The sequence below is a fragment of the Citrus clementina genome, unplaced genomic scaffold, assembly GCF_000493195.1.
Source record: "Citrus clementina cultivar Clemenules unplaced genomic scaffold, Citrus_clementina_v1.0 scaffold_9, whole genome shotgun sequence".
In the NCBI taxonomy this organism is placed as follows: domain Eukaryota; kingdom Viridiplantae; phylum Streptophyta; class Magnoliopsida; order Sapindales; family Rutaceae; genus Citrus; species Citrus x clementina.
This window is the reverse complement of record NW_006261964.1, coordinates 21,638,817-21,657,663: the sequence shown is the minus strand read 5'-3', so window position 1 is coordinate 21,657,663 and position 18,847 is coordinate 21,638,817. Positions and strand designations below refer to the sequence as shown.

General features: G+C 35.2%; 1 protein-coding gene and 1 non-coding gene across 2 annotated transcripts; both read right to left on the bottom strand.

Annotated features, from left to right (window-relative positions):
• Positions 1-218: 218 nt before the first annotated feature.
• Positions 219-318, bottom strand: LOC112095541. The gene has a single exon (XR_002903919.1). It is a non-coding gene; the product is annotated as a U6 spliceosomal RNA (small nuclear RNA).
• Positions 319-2,276: 1,958 nt separating this feature from the next.
• On the bottom strand, positions 2,277-3,440 carry LOC18031970 (cytochrome b561 and DOMON domain-containing protein At5g47530). Its single transcript, XM_006421136.1, has one exon. It carries the CDS (start codon positions 3,438-3,440, stop codon positions 2,277-2,279), a length of 1,164 nt encoding a protein of 387 aa, XP_006421199.1.
• Positions 3,441-18,847: the final 15,407 nt, after the last annotated feature.

The window sequence follows — 18,847 nt, the reverse complement described above, 5'->3', positions numbered from 1 at the left end:
ATCATCCTTCTTTTTTTAGCTTTTTTTTCTTCAGAGGTTGAGGAATAGACAAAGTTTACAACATTGTTGTTTCTTGCTGCCTTAGGATTTGAATTCAAGTAGCTAACAAAATAAAACTACTTGAAAAGCACTCTTCCCACGCCTTGGGCCTCTTCCTTTTACCTTATTACTATTTAGATTACTCATAAATATTAATCAATTTTTTTTTTCAGATCAACGATAAAGTTGTATTCCTCAATTTGTGCATGTCATCCTTGCACAGGGCCATGCTAATCTTCTCGGTATCGTTCCAATTTTATCGGATGTCTCCGAAGAGACAAACAATAAATTGGGGGCATCCACCTTCTGGCAATAACAGTAGTTTGGGGTGGGTAAAAATGGATTCGGATCAATCCGATCGGATTTCAGATTGTTTGTATTGGGATAAAAACTATTTGGATATAATCCGAAATTAAATCTAATCCAATTAAGTTCGGATCAGATTCGGATCAGATGATTATATCGGATTAATATGAATTAATCTAAATGCTACTGAAAATAGATCGAATGAACCATCGCAAAAAATTTATATTGTTGTAATACTAATTAATTAAAAATAATTGCATATGATATATGATTACAAGAGGTTGAACAATAAACTCTGAAATTGCCCCCATGCAGGATCGAACTGATTAATTCTTGAATATAGCTGCAACATATTTGATCCAAGCAGGAGCCGCTACTGATTAATTCTTGAAAAACTTTATAGAGCGAAACCCAAAACAGTGACCACCACCATCATTATGATTGAACGAACCTTTGATCAGCCGCTATGGCTTCATCGGCGGCTGTTAGTGATGATCAACAGCCACCGGAACCTCCCCAATTTGCCAGCGACCAATTCTCTATCCGGCAAAATCAAACTCAGGCGCACCAAACCCAAAAAAGCAAAACAAACTATCGGTATTCTCCCTCCATCAATTCTGCCGCAGCTGCCACCACCTTGGCTGCTTCTAAAATCATTTTTAATCCTCTGTCACCATCCCATACTCATCTTAATATAGCCCTGTCATCAAAAACATCACCAACGCAGCCAAATAACAACCCAAACTCACGGTTCTCGCATCCAAATAGATCGGCACTGCTGCATCCTCTTCAACAATCTCAAGTTCTCCCCAACTCTGATTTGTCACTCCCTAAGTCATACGTGACCAGATTGACTAATAACAACAAAATGAGTCAGCCTTCGAGCTCTCGATCTGCCACCATATCTGCTCCGACCTTCTCAAGATGTCCGTGAACAGTCCCATGGTCACCGGCAATCCAAAACCATGACGGCTCCAACCCCTGAAAATTCTAGCTACATTGGTAGCAATGCCAACCTTGCAACGATGCTCTTTGCCGCCGCTATCAGCCCCATGACTTGGCCAAAAAATGAGTGGGTTTAAAAAATGAATTAAAAAAAAAATAGATGCAGAGAGGTAGCTGTCCACTTTGGGCCTTCGGTGGCTCCGCCACTGGAAACAACAATGATCAAGGAAGAGTGGTGGTTAAGGTCGAAAGAAATTTCGGAAGCAAGTTGGGCAATATGTTTGTGATAAATGTTTCTCAATTAATCAGTCCAAACATTACAATTTACAAATGCAATTTGACTTGAGAATAGTATAAAGAGTACAGGATGCTAATTGCTTCCGTCGAAGCATGGGAATGAAAAAAATTGAAAAGCATATAGAAGTTAAAAGAAAACAAGAGCAAGATGTAAGAGATGACTTATCAAGGAGATTTGTATTTGATTAGTTGTTAAAAAAATGAAAGAAAATATATTGTACCAATTACAAACACATGTTATTGTATAATTTCCAACTTTTGAATTTGAGAAGAATATTGTTAAGAAGTTTAATTAATTTAGAGATTACTCTCCGCAATTACGTATTTCAAGGACATTTAAACATTTACTAAACCTCATACGATAGCTTCCATTGAGAAAGATCTATCCCCTTAAAAAATTCCTCGTCCTATGGAACTAGTATTAGTCAAAGTAAACATTCATGTAATTAGCTAAGACAAACAGTATAATCTAATGTGCCTCTTCTAATTGATTACCCGACATTTAAAAAAAAATCAACATGTATGCTAGTCGTAATATACGAGCTAATGTTACATGCAATTATGTACAAATTAATTTGTACCAAAAAATATTAATAATGCTTTTATTTCGCTAATTGATGTGGGAAAATTTAAACAAAATTGCAGAAAAAATCAGTAAATCTTAATCTATATACTACAACGCTAAAACTTCATGCTGCTGCTCTGACATTGGTTTCAGGATTCTCAATCTTTCTCCGCTGCCTTATTACAATGACACAAGTTACTACTTCCAAAATAGCGGCAATGGCTCCCAATGCAATAAGAGTACAAGCATAAACCAAGCGCCAAATCTTCAAAGGGTTCAAAATATTAAAACCCTCGAAGATGTTGAAGATGCTTAATATTATGATGGCGTATCCGACAGAATGGTGGTAAAAATTCCACCAAATTCTGTACTTGTGCTCCTTCTTTGGTCTCAGTTTCAACGCAAAAACCTGAATGAAGCCAAGAACGAGAAGTAGTATCCCAATAGTCCTGTGAGTGGAATGTTGAATGCCATGAGATTTGTTGCCAAGATAAATTCCTGTCCCCGCTCCGGCAATACCAAGTAAGTAAGCCGAGGATTGGCATATGATGTGAGCATAAAACCAAGCGGGATCAGCTGATTGGAAGACCTTCATGTACCTGGCAGTAATAGCACCCACTGGCATCAAGAAGCCCCAACTAACCGCGTTTATGATTCCATGAACCTGCTTGAAGTGAAGAGTACCCGAGGTTCCTCCTTTGGTAGTCGTAACTTTCCCGGAAAGAAGGTCCAAAGTACCCATTGATTTGACATTGTCGCCTCCTAGAGGATGCATGTCGAGGTGATTGTCACCACGTACAGGACCTTCTTGCCACACGTGGCTCACTGTGGTCATGTTCTTTGGAAGCACTATCGTTGCATATATTATCATCTCGTTATTGGAAAAGTCTGCTGAAATCTTGGGAACCTTGAAGCTCAAGTTTCCCTCTTGTAAATTGGTGCCATAACTCATCACCGGCGATGTGTATGCCTTCAAGATTCCGTTAGGGTTACGGTAAGCTACAAGAGATTGAGAGCCGACCATGCCTTTACCGGTAGGGTTTATAGCCCACGCAACCCATCTGGTTGGTTTCATGCCTACATGTCGATAGGCCAAGTCGACAGAGCCGGTTGCTTCGTCATAGCTCCAGTGGAGAAAAGAATTTAAAGCTTGCAAATCAACGCATGCACCGTATTTGTTGTTGTGGGTGGTGAAACGGTAATTGGTACATGTTTGAGTTGTTTGAGCGAATGAAGAAGATGAAGAAAGCAACAAAGTAAAAAGCGCAATCAGAAAGATTCTCTTCATGGATTTGTTTGGGGAGTTTAAAGACAGAAACTAATTTTTATTTTTAAATATGCAATCTGTCTCTTGCTACTGCTATGTATTTATAGAAGTAAACTAAATAGGAAATCTCAGTTCCTTGTGAACTTGAGTTTCCTGTTCTTAATAGGAATAACACCCATATAGATTACGAAACCTCACTAGGAATCCTTCTGTGTACAGGGAACTAGAATAGGAAATTTCATCAATATATATATGATTTTGCATGGGTTGTGGAGTAGGCGTGTTTCACGCGTCTATATTTCGCAGTGACACAAACATGAAAAAAAAAATTCGTTAAATATATTCATCATAATCTTGAACGAAATTTGTGAGATTGTTGAATTTGTATTACAAATTTTTAATACGTGGCTGAATTGCATCGAGACGGTTAAGACAAATGCTGTTTCTTTTTAATTTATTATAAATTAATAAATAATATCAATGGAAATCAAAATTACAAAAGTTTAAGCACTAAAAAAAGAAAAAATATTTGTTGATGTAAATAAAGAATTAATAATTAATAAGATGTTTTTCCTATACTTTTTTGTTATTTTAAAATTTTTTTTCTTATAGTAAGTTTATATTTTATATTTGTTCTTGCTCATACTTGATACGGGTAACAATATTCACAAATTAGACAATTACTGTATGCAAAGGAAATGCAGAATAATTTTCATCTTTTGGATGAAAAAATAGTTCCCAGAAATAAAATTAATTCCATTCATATTAGTCTATTCACTCCTGAAATTCTTCACTTGGAAAGAAAAACGAGAAATACACTTGTAGTGGGTTCAATTTTTGGTATGAAATGCATTGCAAGTTTTGCGGTCTCTTTCATTGAAATCAAATTTTCTTCATTTGAATAGTAGTAACATAGAAACTCTCAACTGCTAAGCTGGGTTAGTTCTCTTGTTAGTCAAGCATAACAAATTAGCAACGGCAAAACAGCTCTCAGCTTTTGTTCTTTTGCTTCTCATCATATGCTGGCCTTCTCCGCTTAATAACAACACAAAATTCCAGGTTAATTTATAACAACACAAAATTCCAGTTATATATACAAAATTTATGCAATGATAGTTGATACCAAATTTTATACAGAATTCTCTGCAGTTCTCTGCAGAGAGGCAATACCACCAGCAAATGAAGGCGAACAGGGATGGTTCTGACACACTCTTAGCAGTGCTGCCCAATTTATACAGAATTTTGACATTTTAAGAATTTGACTTTGTCAAGAAATCAAGTTCATTAATTCTCTGTTAAATTTCTTGAACGTGTTGAAAAATTTATGATGGACAGGTTAGGCAATTCGTGCTCGTCAGAGTGAGCGAGCCTATAAGGCCTCATATAATCCAAAACCAGGAGCATGACAGTTTCAGTTTCCTGTCAAGCAAATATTAACTTTTCGGGTTCTCTTTTCTATAAAGTGCATCAAATCGTTATACCTTTTTCAGGTGAGCAAGAACAGACACGCTGAAAGTCGACGGCAAGGCTTCGTGTTTTCATTTCTATCTAATAAATAACATGGTGCGTCCAGAAACCATCAACTGGAGATAAACTGTTACAACTCCTTGGTTTGGAAAGTCAAAAAAAAATAATTAAAAAAAGATTTAGAAAAGAAATTGACACTTCAAGGGGTCAATGCCTCCCAAGAAAACAAAATGCTGTCAAATTTTGTACTTTCCTCTATATTTTATTTACTGCCAGGCAAGTTTTATATAAGGCAAACTCTATCTTACATGCATGTAAGATAGGGGATCCCTTTATATAATAGCTGGGCTGTCAAATTACAAGCCATAAAAAGAGGAACAAAAAAAAATGCAAAACAAACTTGAAAGTTAAAGAGAAATAAAAGAGAAATAAAAGGGATCCAATTGTAACCACTTGAACTAAGTCAAGAGCCAGCCGTAACAGTTCATCCCCCCTTAATTTACACCCTTATCCTCAAGGGTCAAATCAGGATAACGTTCTTGAATTATTTCACATTCTTCCCAAGTTGCATCTGTCGGAGAAAGACCACTCCAGTAAATTAAGATTTCATTCTTTCCCTTTCTCAATCTTGAACCCAAAACAGCTTGAGGAAATAATTCAGTTGAATCTTCATCTTCTTGAATTGGTAGCTCTCTCAAAACTTTGTGATTCTCTCCAATCTGCTTCTTAAGTACGGAAACATGAAATACCGGATGCAGTCAGGAGGTGGCAAGCAAGTCTAGCTTGTAAGCAACTTTTCCAATCCTGTCAAGGACTTTAAAAGGGCCATGGTATCGAGGAGAAAGCTTGAAATTCTTTCTTTCAACTAATGATATTTGTCTATATGGCCTCAGCTTGAGGAAAACCCAATCTCCAACAGAAACACTCGCATTCTTGATGATGGGAATCATAGGCCTTCTTCATCCTTGCTGTTGAAAGTAGCAGCTATGACCAATCAACAGCTTACCTCAGTGACACATTGGCATGCCACCTGAGCTATACCCATTTACAGTCAGTTGATGAAAGAAATGAGATGGATTCAATGAGGTGGCAAAACGGTTATACAGAGGAATATTAGCACATGGGAATGAATGGATGGTGGTTCTAGAAGCATTATATCATTGGCTGATGATTCACGAATTATTTTCATTTTATCTGAAATTGTTGTCCTTAGCAAGCTGTCATTTTGTTCGTTTGTGTATAAATAGACAATTGCTTGTAAACCTTCACTCATTCAAGCTATTCAAATATACAAAAGCTTCTGGTTTATGCTCTACTTGCTCAAGAAAGCAATTCTTAACAAATTTAAGTTGGTATCAGAGCCATCTTTGAGCTATGGCAAGCAGTGGCAACACACAAACAAATGTGAATCTAAATGATCATATGGATAACTTGAATCAAAATGAAAATCAAAACTCCTCTCAAAATGTTGAACAAAATTCGGGTCTTAACACTAGAGCAACCAACAACACACCTTCACCTACTCAGCACATCACTAGCAGCACCTATGTATTCACAACTCCCATCAAGCTAACTCAAAACAATTTCATGCTTTGGAGATCACAAGTGATTTTTAGCATTAAAACAAATGAGCTTGAGGGATTTATAGATGGCAGCCATATTTGCCCTCCTAGAGTCTTTGTGAACCTTGGACAAGATCAAACAATAGTCACCACACCAAACCCAGAATACCAAGTCTAGAAGAAACAAGACCACATTCTCCTAAGTTAGTTACTGTCATCACTTAGTGAGGAAGTTTTAGGCATTGTGGTAGATTGTTCTACCTCCTTTAAGGTTTGGAAAACTCTTTCCAATCAATTCGGTGCAAGAATAAGAGCTAGAATATTACATCTCATAACTCAAATCCAGACCACCAAACAAGGCTCACTAACCATTCATGAGTACTACTTTAGAATGAAATCTATACTAAATGCACTAAGAGCTGCAGAGTGTAATATGAGTGATGATGACTTTATCATGTGTGAATTTGCTGGTTTGGGATCTGAATATGACTCAGTTGTAGCTAGTATAAACTCAATATAGGAAAGTCGCTATCACTCTGAAGTCTATGGCATGCTTCTCAGCCAAGAAAACAGAACAGAACACGATCTAAGCTCAAGGACTATAGAGGCAAACTATGCACAAATGAGAAATGGGAGAAGGAATTGGAATAACCATGACAGGGCTGGAAATCAACACCAACCTGGTATAGTTTTCAAAACCCCTGGTAATGGATCTGGTAATGGTCAAGGAAATCTGAACCCTCAAGACAAAGGGAAAAGCAAAGCTACGGCTAATAATGATGGCTCAGACCCAAAGGGGCCATGTCAAATTTTTTGGAAAATGGGACACACAGCTACTGAATGCTGGCATAGATTCAAAAAGAATTATGTGCCACAGCCAAGCCGAATGAGAGAACCAAGAGGTGCATATGTAGCTGCAACTGATGGCCAAAGCAGTGAAGCCTGGTACTTGGACAGTGGTGCCACCAACCATGTGACCAATGCCCTTGGAAACATAAACATCAACTTTGAGTATCAAGGTAACGAAAAACTAGCTGTTGGAAATAGTGAAAAACTCTTGATCTCTCATATTGGTAACTCTATGATTTCCACTTACAATCCACACAAACACATTGCCTTGAATGACATATTGTATGTGCCCAACATCGTTAAAAATCTCATTAGCATTTCTAGATTATTGCATGATAATGATATTGATGTTGAATTTAAAAAATCTGTGTGTTTTATCAAGGACAAGAGACAAGGGAAAATTCTGGTGAAAGGAGTGGCTAGAGAGGGGCTTTATGAGCTACCGTGTTTACCTACTCACCTGAGTGAGAACAAAACCCCTTATGCTACTGTTTTGTCTACATCTTTTACGTCTGAGTCAATAAATTGCATCAGCAATCCAGAGTCTATGCTATCGTTTAATTGGAATAGTGTCAAGTCAGCCAATGTTAGTGTTGAGTCTATTGAAACTGATAAATCAAGCAATGATGCTTTGAGAGTAGGGGTGGGCAAAAAAACCGTGCAACTAGAGAAAACCAAACTGAACCGATCTGAACCTTTCCATTCCGACCGGTTTTAATTTTAAAAAATAACCGAAATATATGGTTTGTAAAAAAAAAACTGAAATGCATGTTCAGTATTCGGTTCACTCAGCTGAACCGAAAAACCGGGTTATTCTTGGAATTTTATTTAAATAGGCACGTGTTAAATTTTAATTGGTTGCGTAAGATAACTAAAATAGACATGTACACATATGATTACGGGTGTATATATATATATTTAAAAATTGTTGTTGGTGTTTGTTTCCAAATTTTCTTTTTATTTTGTGTTGTAAGTTTTAATTGTTGTTATTTTATTTGTCTTTACAATATTATGTTTATATAGATGGAGTATTGGAATTTGATTATGTATTTTGAAATCTTAATATTTCATATTTTGTAAGTACCTAAATAGTAGTTAGTAAGATATTAGTGATAAATGTATTTTGAATACTTTGTAGTTATTGTTAATATTTGTAATGAAATTAGGATAAATTAATTGTTAAAAAAATTATTACATTCATGAGGCCTAATGGGCTAAAAATTTAGAAATTCAAAATAGGCCCAATAGACCCAAAACCGAAAAAACTGAATCGATCCGAAAAGATCCGTTTATGTTCGGTTCTTATTTGGTTCTTTTTATAAAATAACTGATTTAAATCGGTTCTGCTTAATTTCGATCCGAACCGAACCGAACCGAACTATGCCCACCCCTATTTGAGAGACACAAGAGAAATTGATCTCTGGCATCTTAGACTAGGGCATCCAAATGAGTCTGCTCTGAAAAGCATCTTATTGTCTTGTAATCAGTCCAAACTAAACAAGAATTTTGTTCCTTCATTTTGTTGTGCATGTCAGTATGGAAAACAATCTAAACAAAACTTCAAAAGCACAGAAATTAAAACCAGCAAGGCTTTGGAATTGATTCATGCTGACTTATGGGGACCAGCACCAATTCCCTTAAGTCATGGACACAGATATTACATATCTTTGTAGATGACATGACAAGATACACTTAGTTGTTTCCTTTAGCATCAAAATCACAAGCTCTCAATACATTCATCACCTTCAAAAGTCAAATTGAAAACCAATTGAATATGAAAATTAAAGCATTACAGACAGACATGGGAGGAGAGTTCAAACCATTTAAATCATTTCTTCATAAAGAGGGAATAGCATTGAGACAATCATGTCCATATCTACATGAACAAAACGGCAAGGTTGAGAAAAAACACAAACATGTAGTAGAAACTGGTCTCACATTGCTAGCCCAAGCCAAAATGCCATTAAAATTCTGGCAAGAAGCCTTCACTTATGCCACCTACATTATCAACAGATTAGCTTCGCCTGTTATTAGAAATAAAATCCCATTTGAACTGCTTTACCACTATAAACCAAATTACCCATTTTTGAGACCATACAACAAGCACAAGTTTGATTTCCATACTGCCAAGTGCACACCTCTAGGGATAAATATAACTCACAAAGGATACGTCTGCATGCATCATTCAGGTAGAATATACATCTCTGCCAGTGTCAAATTCAATGAAAGTTCATTTCCTTTTTCTAATGACTCCAAGTTCAGTAGACAATAGTCCATAAATCAGAGTGATTTCATTACTCTTTTAGAAAGATTTCAAGTTGTGTCATTCTCCCTTGATACTCCTCATAAAGTCACTCAGTCAGCAACTGATCAAAACCACTCTCTTGAAACTTCTGAAACTTTCAGTACAATCCCAGAACCTTGACCAAAATAAGACGCAACAGAATTTGAACACTGACATGATATCAAACAATCAGTCATCCTTGCCTCATTCACACCACCAGCCTCAATCAAATGACCATCCTTCATCCCCTATCACAGAACCCAACACAAAAAGAGTTGTACCATCACATCCTATGGTAACAAGATCTAAGGCAAGGATCTTTAAACCAAAATTGTACTAAATCTCCACTCAAACACCGACAACATTACCCTTAAATACCTTAGAAGCCTTAAAAGAACCAAGCTGGAAAAAAGCAATGGAGGATGAGTACAATGCCTTGATAAAAAATGAAACATAGACCTTGATACCAAATAACTCAAGCTACAAGGTGATTAGAAATAAGTGGGTGTACAGAGTGAAAGAGAATCCAGATGGCACCATAAACAAATATAAATCCAGATTAGTGGTGAAGAGGTTCCTGCAGACTCCAGGCATTGATTTTACAGAGACCTTCAGCCCAGTTGTCAAGACTGCAACAATCAGAATCATCATTACTTTGGCAGTAAACAATGATTGGATGCTGAGAAAGGTAGATATAAACAATGCCTTCCTAAATGGTGAGTTGACATAAATGGTTTACATACTACAGCCTGAAGGCTTTGTGGACAAAAGCAAGCCTAATCACATATGCAGATTGAAGAAAGCATTGTATAGTTTGAGACAAGCCCCCAGGGCATGGTTTGACAAATTAAAATGTGTCTTAAACTCTTGGGGATTTGAAAACTCCAAGTGTGATACCTCACTGTTCTTCAGAAGGGCTAAGTCTGAGATAATTATACTGCTCATTTATGTTGATGACATTATTATTACTGGTAACAACAGTAGTAATATTGAAGAGCTGGTCAGTAATTTAAATAAGGCCTTTGCCTTAAAGGATATAGGAGAGCTGAACTTTTTTTCTGGAGATTCAGGTGACCATAAATCAAGACACCATTCTGCTGTTTCAAACCAAGTATGTATAATATTTGCTTGCCAAGACAGAAATGAGCAACTGTAAAGGAATTGAGTCACCTTTCAGTACTACAGAAAAGCTGAAGAAGAATTAAGGAGAAAAGTTTCATGATCCCTCACTGTACTGAAGTGTTATAGGCAGCCTGCAGTATGCAATACTTACAAGGCCCGAGCTTGCCTATTCAGTAAACAAGCCTAGCCAATTCATGTCTGATCCTAGGCAACCTCACTGGATAGCATGCAAAAAAGTATTAAGGTATCTTAAGAGCACCATGAACATGTGTTTGAAATTCAAAAAATCATAGTACTTTGATCTGGTGGCTTACACAGATGCAGATTGGGCAAATGATTTGGATGACAAAAGGTCGATCAGTGGCTATTGTGTAATTTTTTGTGGAAATCTGATTGCTTGGAGTTCAAGAAAGCAAGGTTTAATTGCTAAATCTACTGCTAAATCTACTGCTAAATCTGAATACAGAGCAATGGATCTATATACTACAGAACTTACATGGATTAGCTCCCTACTAAGTGAGCTGAAAATAGAAATGGAAAGAACTCCAACAATTCTGAGTGATAGCACAAGTGCAGCTGCAATAGCTACCAATCCTATTTTTCACTCAAAAACCAAGCATTTTGAGATAGACCTATATATTATCAGGGACAAGGTAGCTAGAGGTGAATTGAAAATTAACTTTATTGCAGGTAGAGATCAAATAGCCAAAGTTCTAACTAAGCCTTTACCCTATTACAAATTCAGCTGCTTTAAAAGCAAACTCAAAGTGTTTGATAAGACCTTGTGTTTGAGAGAGGGTATTGAAAGTAGCAGCTATGACCAGTCAACAGCTGACCTCAGTGACACATTGGCATGCCACCTAAGTTATACCCATTTACAGTCAGTTGATGAAAGAAATGAGATGAATTCAATGAGGTGGCCAAACGGTTATACAGAGGAATATCAGCACATGGGAATGAATGGATGGAGGTTCTAGAAATATATATCATTGGTTGATGATTCACGGATTATTTTCATTTTATCTGAAATTATTGCCCTTAGCTAGCTGTCATTTTGTTTGTTTGTGTATAAATAGACAATTGCTTGTAAACCTTCACTCATTCAAGCTATTCAAATATACAAAAGCTTCTGGTTTGTGCTATGCTTGCTCAAGAAAGCAATTCTTAACGAATTTAAGTCTTGCTTGTGCCTGTAAAATTCCTTCACGAACCTCTTTCAGCACTTGATCATGAGCAATCAACTCACATTCTATAGTTGCTACTTTAGTTGTTCTTGGGACATAGTCTAAAAGCTTTAGTGGATCTCGGCCATATACAACTTCAAAGGGATTTTTCTTAATGACGGAATGCCAACTTGTGTTATAGCAAAACTCTGTCTAAGGAAGTCACTTTAACCATTCTTTAGGCCTTGAACTTGTTAAACACCTCAAATACATCTCCAAAGTTCTATTAATGACCTCATTTTTCCCATTAGCATGTGGATGATAAATGGAGCTAAAGTTTAATGATGTCCCATTTAAGCAAAATAATTCTCTCCAAAAGGCACTATTGAATGTGGGGTCTTGGTCACAAACAATTGATTTAGGGAAGTCATGTAATTTAAAAATATTGTCAAAGAATAATCTAGCTACCCCAATAGCAGTATAAGGATGTGAGAGTGGAATAAAGTGTGCATACTTAGAGAGCCTATCAACTACAACAAGAATAGTTGTCTTACCCCCAGACAATGGCAAGCCTTCAACAAAATCCATGGAAATGTCTTCCTAAATTTATTGGGGAATTAGTAGTGGCTGCAACAATCCATCAGGCTTAGTTAGCTCTGTCTTGTGATGCTGGTATATGTCGCATTGACGAATGTACTCCTTAATCTGCTTCTTCATTCCCTTCCAAAAGAAATTTACTTTAATTCTCTGAAATGTCTTTTCATAGCCTTCATGGGTGCTGCCATGAAATTCTTGGATGATGTCATTTGTAAGAGTTGATGAACTTGGCAAGCATATACGTTCTTTATATAAAATCAATCCATCTACTAACTTCTAAGGGCCAAAGACCAATGGCTTTATTTTGCTAAATTTTCTCAATTGATTCCTTTATAGCAAAGCCTGATTCCAGTGCTTCCTTGATGGCATCTACCCAATGAGGGATAGACTGTGAAAAGGCTAGCAAAGAAGCTTCAAATTGTTCCACCTCATGTCTTCTTGACAAAGCATCAGCAGCAACGTTGTCACCTCCCTTTTTATATTCAATTTCAAAGTCGAAACCCACAAGCTTATAGAGCCATCTTTGTTGAGCAGTTTTAGTGATTTTTTGAGTCCATAAATGCTTAAGGCTTCGATGGTCTGTTCGAACAATAAATTTTCTCCCTATGAGATAAGGCCGCCACTTCTGAACTGCTATTACTAAAGCAATGATCTCTTTCTCATACATGGATAATAAGAGATTCTTCCTATGAAGTGCTTGACTGAAATACGCAATGGGTCGATCCTGTAATAGAATCGCACTTATACCAACACCAGAAGCATCACACTCGATAATGAAAGGTTTAAAAAAATCAGGAAGAGATAATACTGGTGCCTGCATCATTGCTATTTTCAGCTTCTTAAAAGCTTCCTCAGTTGCTGTCGTCCACAAAAATAAGTCCTTTTTAAGCATGTTAGTGAGTGGAGCTGCAATCTTCCCATAATCTTGGATGAACTTACGGTAATACTCTGTAGGGCCAAGGAATCCCCTCAATTGCTTGATAGAATTTAGCTTGGGCTAAGAAAGCATTGCTTCAATTTTTTATGGACCCACGGCTACTCCATGTTGGGAAATAATGTGCCCAAGATAATGAATTTCTTTCTTTCCAAACTCACACTTCTCCAGCTTAATGTGTAATTGGTTAATTTGCAAGAGGTCAAAGACAATTCGTAAATGCTCCAAGTGGTTATCCCAATTCCTACTATAAACAAAAATATCATCAAAAAACACTAATACAAATTTGCTCAAATAAGCTTTAAAAACCTCATTCATTAGGGCTTGAAAAGTTGATGGAGCATTGGTAAGGCAAACGGCATCACTAGAAATTCATAATGCCCTTGATGAGTTTGAAAAGTTGTCTTCTCAATATCGGCCTCATGCATTCAAACCTGATGGTATCCTGAACGCAAGTCTAACTTAGAAAAATAGCAAGCTCCAGCAAGCTCATCGAGGAGTTCATCAATCACTGAAATTGGGAATTTATCCTTTACTGTGATGCGGTTTAATGCCTGATAGTCAATGCACATACGCCATGCTCCATTATGCTTTTTAACTAACAGCACCGGAGATGAGTAAGGACTGGTACTTGAGCGGATCACTCCAGCTTCTAATAACTCCTTTACAATCTGCTCAATGGCATTTTTTTTTTGGAAATGAGAATAGCGATATGGTCGTACCGCTACAGGTCCGTATCATGGAAGGAGTGGAATCTGATGATCATGTTTACGTTTGGGAGGTAAGCCTCTTGGTTCTTGTAAGACATCTTGATAGGAATCTAAGAGTTCTTGGATTTTTGGGGAAATCAAATCCTTGGTGACAATCTATTCCCTTCCCTCCATGCTTTGTAAAATAACTCCAGTTTGCCTTTTCTGAAGTTTAATACTAGGAGCTATATCAAACACTGTTTTATTTGTTATACCATATAAAATTATTCCTCTACCATTCAATTTAAAGTGCATCTGAAGTCGTTCAAAATCCCATTGGATAAGTCCTAACATTCTCAACCATTGGGTCCCAAGTACCATGTCATAAGCCTCAATTGGTAAAATAAAAAAATCTGCAGTAAAAGGTATCTTTTGCAGTTTAAAATTTATTTGAGTACATTTTTCAGAACTCACCAATTGTTCTCTGGAGGCAACCATAACTTTAAGCGTACCATTGGCATTTGGATTAAGTTCACTCGTTGTGCAGCTTCAACATTAATAAAATTGTGGGTGCTACCAGAGTCAATAAGAATTACCACTGATTTTCCCTTGATGCTTCCCCATACTCGCATTGTTTCTGGTGCTTGATCTCCTGCCATGGCATATAGTGATATTTTTGGTGTAGCATTTTCACATATGAAAAAGCTTTGCACACATATGGCCAGGATTGTACTTGTCATTATAATGAAAGCACAGTCATCTTTTTATCCTCTCGAAAAGCTCTGCATGTGTTATTTTTCTTACCGTGGGTGCACTAGGTGGATTGTTATTTTGAATCCCAACTTTTGGCTGTTGGTTGAATGTGCTTTATTGAATTGTTCTCGTCTTCCGTTGAGCCAATTCACGAGCCTTGTATAGCTTGGCTAAGCCAATAGCCATGTTAAGTGTTGTGGGACGGTGTGCTTGAACATCAGTGCAAATGTTGTCTTCCAACCCAGTTAAAAAGCAACTCACTTTAGGATCTTGTTGTAGAACTCCCACCCTTGCCAATTGCCTCTCAAACCTTCCTTGATATTCCAACACCGACCCCTGTTGCCGCAACTTGATCAATTCGCTGAACTGATCTTCAAACTGATTAAGTCCAAATCTAGCTACAATCCCATGCCTAAAGTCCTCCCATGAAACATAAAGAAGCTCATGTTCCAGCATTTGATACCACAGCTCTGCATCTCCATCTAAGTAAAAAGAAGCTAAAGAAACTTTGTTAGATTCTAAAATTTCATGAAACGCAAAATACCTTTTCGCTTTCCATAACCATGGTGTTGGGTCGTTGGTGCCGTCATATTTTGGAAAATCCAGCTTCATTGTTTTAGGAATGAAAGTATTAGAAGAACCTCTAGCTCTTGGAGAAGTGGCATAACTCTTTTGATCTTGATAGTAATTACCAGAAGTTTCCCCAATTTCTGGATATTTACTAGAAACTTTCTTACTTATCCTCTCCATTTGTTCAGAGAGTTTAGTCAAGATTTGCATTTGTGTAGCAAACTCAAGTTGTTGTGTCGATAACTCCTACTGTCCAAGCGACAAAGAAGCCAAGGTGTCTCCTATTTTCTTCACCCAGTCCTCCATTGTAGCCAAGCTCTTATGCTAAAGATGTTACAACTCCTTAGTTTGGAAAGTCAAAAAAAAAATTAAAAGAAGATTTAGAAAAGAAATTGACACTTCGAAGGGTCAATGCCTCCCAAGAAAACAAAATGCTGCCAAATTTTATACTCTCCTCTATATTTTATTCCCTGCCAGGCAAGCTTTATATAATAGTTGTGCTGTCAAATTACAAGCCATAAAAAGAGGAACCAAAAAAAAATGCAAAACAAAGTTGAACGTTAAAGAGAACTAAAAGAGAACTAAAAGGGATCCAACTGTAACAACTTGGACTAAGTCAAGAGCCAGTCGTAACATAAACGGCCAAATGCATGCATACGGTTGATCTGCGACAAAGCATACATTGAGGTGGTGTTTGGTTTTAAGAAATGGGAGGAGAGGAAAAGAGTGGAAAGGAGGGGAAAGGAGAAGAAAGAAGTGGAAGAAAATAGTAAAATTAAATTTCATTGATTATTTGGTTTGACATAAAATTTGATAAGGAAAGGAATTACAATTTTTTTTTTGGACAAATTTATCATTTATCTTAAATACTAAATTATCTATATTAGTAATAAAATATAATTTAATATTAATACCAAATTTTTTTAATTTCAAAAAGTTCTAAAACAATTCATGATTTATATTTAATATTATAAAATAATTTAATATACTAAACTATTTAATATAATTTAATATAATTTAATAGAAATAAAAGCCGATCAACATAAGTCAACACCGGTCAACAGGAGTCAACGGCAGCATGTGACTTTCCGGCAAAGTTTCGCTGCTTCCGGCAATGTCTAAGGGTCCGGCGACGGTCCGGCGGAGGTTCGGCAAAGTTAATTTATATTCATATATTTTCATATTAAATAAATAAGTTTATTTATTTTATTAAATTTCTTAAATCATTCATTAATTTTAATTAATATTAAATTGATAAAATAAAATTATAAATAATTATTATTAATAGCATTAAACAAGTTAAAATATTGGAGGGCAAATTTAGAAGCTTGGGTTTTCAACATAAGAGAAATTTAAATTCTTCACTCTTTGGTGTGGAATTCAATGGAAATTAAATTTTTATATATTTTGTGCAACCAAATAATAAAAATAAAAATAAAATTTGAATTACTTTCATTTTCTTCATTCTCTCCTCCCAACCAAACATCACCTGACTGTAGGATTATACATGCCTGCGGACCGTGCGACGAGGCTAACAACAACTACTCTCATGCTTCAGTTGTCGCGCATCTCTACTACATGGCCAACAACAAGCTAACCCACACCTATGATTTCATGCGGCGTGGTCTGGTTATCTCTCAGGACACACGTAAGCTTGAAAATTTCCCTTGTTGCCACTAAATTATTATCTATAAACTTACACTTTGAATTTGCATTCTATATATCAAAACTAAGAACGTGAAGATGTAATATACACGATTGTCATGTCCCATTTTGCAGCTGTTGGAAAACGAATATATGAACATGCTAATGAGAAATCTACATCGCACCCGCTTCTATAAGGAATCATATGATATATGATAGAAACGTTATTAATTAGGAAGTGATAGAGGAACAGAAAATCTCAGGCGAATTATTTAATTGGAAAAACAGATTTGTATTTCACTTATTTCTCTTTCTATATATATTTGCTTCCCACCCTGATTTCACAGTGCTAAATTGAGACATATGGTGTGTTTACTAATTGGAAATGGAAATGGGATTAAGGCAATGAGAATGAATTATATGTTTACTTACTTAAATGAAAGGTGGAATGAAAATTAAAATAGTGGGCCCCACTTAAATCAGGAAATGATTACTAGAGTTCTCATCCTCACAGAAGAGGTGGGAATGAGAATCTAATTCCCGGAATTGACTATTTTGCCCTCCTCAAAATTAAAAATATTCATATTGTCCTCATTTATAATTAATTAATATATTGTTATAATTAATTAATTAATATATTGTTAACAATAATTATTAATAATTATAATTTTTGAATAAATAATCACAATAATTAATATATTATTATTAATTAATTAATATACAACTATAACAATTATTAATATAATTATTATAATTAGTTCATATATTATTAGTAATTAATTAATATAATTGTTACAATATTAATATATTATTAATAATTATAATTTTTATAAATAATCAAATAATTAATATACTTGTATTATAATTAATTCATTAATTAATATAATTATTAATTTTAATTAATATAATAATATATTATTAACAATAATATATTAGTAATTATAATTTTTGAATAAATAACACAATAATTAATATATTATTATTATAATGATTATTAATTAGTTAATATACTACTATAATAATCAGTAGTATAATAATTATTAATGAAATTATAACTAATTCATATGTTATTATTAATTAATTTTATAATAATAAAATATATAATTATTATAATTAATTAGTATGTTATTATAATTAATTAAAATTTTTACAATTAATTAATATATTAATACATTATTGACAATAATTAATAACAATGATAATAATTTTTGAATAAATAATCACAATAATTAAAATATAAAATAACAATTATGACAATAATTCAATAAGTACCTTTTAGTAATTTTTACAATCTAACTCATTCCAATTCTGATTCCAAAATAAAATAAACACATTAATGGGATTCCAGCCCATTCCGATTCCGATTCCGATTCCGACTCCTGCAAGTTAAGTAAACAACTTATTTTGATTTTCATTCCAGCCCATTCCAATTCCAACTCATTTTGATTACTAACAAGTAAACGCAGCAATAGAGTATTGGCCCTTCGAAATTGGACTAATTCATATCTTAATTCAAATGTTGTAGTTTGGAAGTGAAATACATTTAATCTCGGACTTGTATGATAAAATATTTATAATATCTTTACTATTTTTTAAAATGTTATTATTTAAAAAGTATGTTTATTTTATGCTATTAACTTTTAGAGGAGTGTTAGCAACAATCGCCCAGCAGTCACCAGCTTCCTCTATTGACACATGTTTTGTTTTTTATTTCTGTGCAATTGACACATGTTTTGTTTTTTAATGTTACAATATTAATAACTTTAGTTTTGTTTTAATAATTTCACCAAAGAA